Source organism: Apteryx rowi, unplaced genomic scaffold (genome assembly GCF_003343035.1).
Source record: "Apteryx rowi isolate R43461 unplaced genomic scaffold, aptRow1 scaffold_1890, whole genome shotgun sequence".
NCBI lineage: Eukaryota > Metazoa > Chordata > Aves > Apterygiformes > Apterygidae > Apteryx > Apteryx rowi.
In genome coordinates, this window is record NW_020448186.1 from 9,385 (window position 1) to 13,160 (window position 3,776).

Here is a 3,776-nt window from a genome sequence, read left to right on the forward strand (position 1 = left end):
CAGGCTGGAGGTGGCCATGGCCAACAGGAACAGGCTGGAGACGACCATGGCCAACAGGAGTGGAGGTGGCCATGGCCATGGCCAACAGGAGCAGGCTGGAGACAACCGTGGCCAAAGGGAGCAGAAGTGGCCGTGGCCAGCGAGCTCGTCACGTGGGTGCCACCGCGGCCGCCCCCAAGGTCCCCCCCCCGACACCCCCTGTCCTCGCCCCGCAGGTCCACCCGCTCTTCGCCACCATCTACAACTCCATCCTCCTCCTGGCCAAGGCGGTGGAGGCCACGCGGCGCGCCGGGAGCTGGGTGACGGGCACCAACGTGGCCGAGCACGTCCGCGACTTCGACCTGGAGGGCTTCTGCCAGCCGCTGGCCGTGGACGAGGACGGGGACGTCAACGTCCCCTACGTGGTGCTGGACACGGACGGCGAGGGCGACCGGTTGTGGCCCGTCTACGGGCTGGAGCCGGGCACCCGGCGGCTCCGTTCCTTGGACCGCGGAATCCACTGGCCCCGCGGCGCCGGACCCGGCACCGACTCCGGGTGCTGGTTCGAGTCGGGCGTCATCTGCAACGGGGGTGAGCGAGGGCCGGGGACGCCCGCGGTGGCACCCACGGTGGCACCTGTCACCTGGTGGTCTCCTTCTCCTGTCCCTCCCCGTGTGTCACCCGTCCCGCTGCCTTCTCTGACCCTTCCTTGCTCCCTCTGACGGCGTCCCCATCCGTCCGTCCGTCCCTCTGGCCTCGTGCAAGGCCATCTGTCCGTCCGTCCATCCATCCATCCATCCATCTACCCACTCATCCATCCATCTGTCTGTCCATCCATCCATCCATCCATCTCCATCCATCCATCCATCCCTCTGTCCTCTTACAAATCCATCCGTCCATCTGTCCACCTGACCAGCCATCTACCCATCCATCCATCTATCCCTCCGTCCATCCATCCATCCATGTCCCTCCATCCATCCATCCCTCTGTCCTCTTACAAATCCATCCATCCATCTGTCCACCTGACCAGCCATCTACCCATCCATCCATCTATCCATCCATCCATCTGTCCATCCATCCATCTCCCTCCATCCATCCATCCCTCTGTCCTCTTACAAGTCCAACCATCTGTCCAGCCACCCCTCTATCCGTCTCTCCATCCATCCATCTGTCCATCCATCCGTCCATCCATCCATCATCCATCTATCCATCTTTCTATTTCTACCTTCATCATCCATCTATCTCACCATCCATCAGTCCATCTCTCCATCCATCCATCCATCCATTTCTCCATCCATCTGTCTGTCCATCCATCCCTCCATCCATCTATCCATCCCTCTGTCCCTCCTTCCATCATCCATCCACCCATCCGTCCTTCCGTTAGTCCATCGGACCCCTTCTTCTCCCTCCTCCCTCTCTCCGGCCCTCTCCCCCTCCATCTCTCCGCCCCGTACCCCGTTCTCACCGGGGGCCGGCTGTGGGTGGCCGTGGCACGTGGCCGTGGGTGGCTGTGGGTGGCCGTGGGTGGTCCCTCCAGGCCTTCACCCTCCTTCTTCTCTCCCGCGCAGGGGTGGACGCCACCTTCATCCTCCTCGTGTTCGTCCTCGTCTCCGCCCTCAGCACGGCGGGGGCYGCCCTCGCCTACTTCGTCAGGTGGGTGCCACCTCAGCGAGGTCCTCGGGGTGGCCGGGGACAAGCCGGGTCCCCATAGTGGACCCCCATCACCCCCATGTCCCCCATCACCCCCACAGGCGCCACATCCAGCAGGCCCAGCTGATGAAGGGGCCCAACAAGATCATCCTCACCATGGAGGACCTGACGTTCATCGACACCCAGAGCAGCAAGCGGGTGAGCGATGGGTGGGGATGGGGGTCATGGCCACGTTGCCTCGTGGGGCCTCGGTGTCCCCAAGGGGGTCTGGAAGGGAGAGCCATGGCTTGATGTCTCTTCCCATGGCTAGGATCTGCCTTGGGAGGAGATCCACGGGCTGGTGGGTCTCCGTGGGTGACGTGTCCCTGCAGGTGGCAGGTCCATGTGGCCTGACATCTGCCCCGTGGCCAGGCTCTGCCTTAGGAGGGGATGGACGGGCTGGTGGGTCTCCATGGGTGACGTGTCCCCACGTCCTGATGGGTCCCCATGGCTGCCACGTCTCCATGGGTGATGTCCCCATGGCCAGACATGTCTCCATGTCCTGATGTGTCCCCATGGCTCCCACATCTCTGTGGGTGACGTCTCCATGGCCAGACATATCCCATGTCGTGACGTGTCCCCATGTCCTACCATGTCCCCACCTCCTGATGGGTCCCCATGGCTGCCACATCTCCATGGGTGACATCCCCATGATCAGACATGTCCCATGGCCAGATGGGTCCCCATGGGTGACGTCCTCATGGCCAGACATGTCTCCACGTGCTGATGTGTCCCCATGGCTACCACATCTCCGTGGGTGACGTCCCCATGGCCAGACATGTCCCGTGGACAGATGGGTCCCCGTGGCTGCCACATCTCCATGGGTGACGTCCCCATGGCCAGACATGTCCCATGTCCTGACGTGTCCCCATGTCCTACCACATCCCCACCTCCTGATGGGTCCCCATGGCTGCCACGTCTCCATGAGTGATGTCCCCACGGCCACATGGGTCCCCATGGGTGACGTCCCCATGGCCAGACACGTCCCATGTCCTGACGTGTCCCCATGTCCTACCACGTCCCCACCTCCTGATGGGTCCCCATGGCTGCCACATCTCCATGAGTGATGTCCCCATGGCCAGATGGGTCCCCATGGGTGACGTCCCCATGGCCAGACACGTCCCATGTCCTGACGTGTCCCCATGTCCTACCATGTCCCCACCTCCTGATGGGTCCCCATGGCTTCCACATCTCCATGAGTGATGTCCCCATGGCCAGATGGGTCCGCATGGGTGACGTCCCCATGGCCAGACATGTCCCATGTCCTGACGGGTCCCCATGGGTGACGTCCCCCCATTCAGAAACACCCCGCGTCCTGACGTGACCCCCCACCCTTTCCCCGTGCCACAGGTGGACAACAGCCGCACCAGCCTGGCCAGCCACGGCGCCGCTGACACCAAGAGCCTCCGGAGCGTGGCCACCAGCCCCGAGGCCACCAACGTGGCCATCGCGACCCAACGCTCGCGTCCCGCCACCCTCCCTCCGTGTCCCCTCCGTGTCCCCTTCCCCGTCTCCCGTCCCCACCGCGGGGGGCTGTAGGTCAGGGCCACCACTCGGGGACAGCCACCACCTCCTCCTGGCCGCCACCTCGGCCGCTTGGTTGGTTGATTGACAGCCGCTGGTTCATGAGTGATTGACAGCTGCCGGGCCCTTGATTGACAGCTGCCCTTTCCCCCAGGAAGCCACCAAGCCACCGGGGAACGGCCATCTTCCCGTCCTCCTCCTTCTGTTTAACCAGCCGGGCCTCATCGCCTCCGTGCAGGTAAGTCCCCGTGGCCCAAAAAGCCGTGGTTTCGCCCCAAAAAAGGCCACCCCCACCCCCGCTCTGAGCCCTTGAGGGGGTGGTGAGAGGGGCCGGGGAGGGGGATTTGCCCCCCCACCGGCTTGGGGATGAGGAAGAGGAGGAGAAGGAGAAGGAGAAGGAGGAAGAGAAGGAAGAGAAGGAGAAGGAGAAGGAGAAGGAGGAAGAGAAGGAAGAGAAGGAGAAGGAGGAAGAGAAGGAGGAGGAGGAGAAGGAGAAGGAGGAGAAGGAGGAGAAGGAGGAGGAGGAGGAGGAGAAGGAGAAGGAGGAGGAAGAGAAGGAAGAGAAGGAGAAGGAGAAGGAGGAG

At 63.2% G+C, this 3,776-nt stretch overlaps 1 protein-coding gene across 1 annotated transcript in view; it reads left to right on the plus strand.

Moving 5' to 3' along the window:
* The window catches only part of LOC112964210 (retinal guanylyl cyclase 1-like), a gene marked incomplete at its 3' end in the record, with an annotated part of 8,957 nt that overhangs the window by 4,212 nt on the left and 969 nt on the right, over positions 1–3,776 (plus strand). Inside the window, exons 4-8 of the mRNA XM_026061989.1 lie at positions 216–570; positions 1,548–1,632; positions 1,731–1,827; positions 3,019–3,138; positions 3,359–3,430. Of these exons, the coding sequence (XP_025917774.1) occupies positions 216–570; positions 1,548–1,632; positions 1,731–1,827; positions 3,019–3,138; positions 3,359–3,430 (729 nt within the window). The remainder of the gene's footprint in view (positions 1–215; positions 571–1,547; positions 1,633–1,730; positions 1,828–3,018; positions 3,139–3,358; positions 3,431–3,776) is intronic.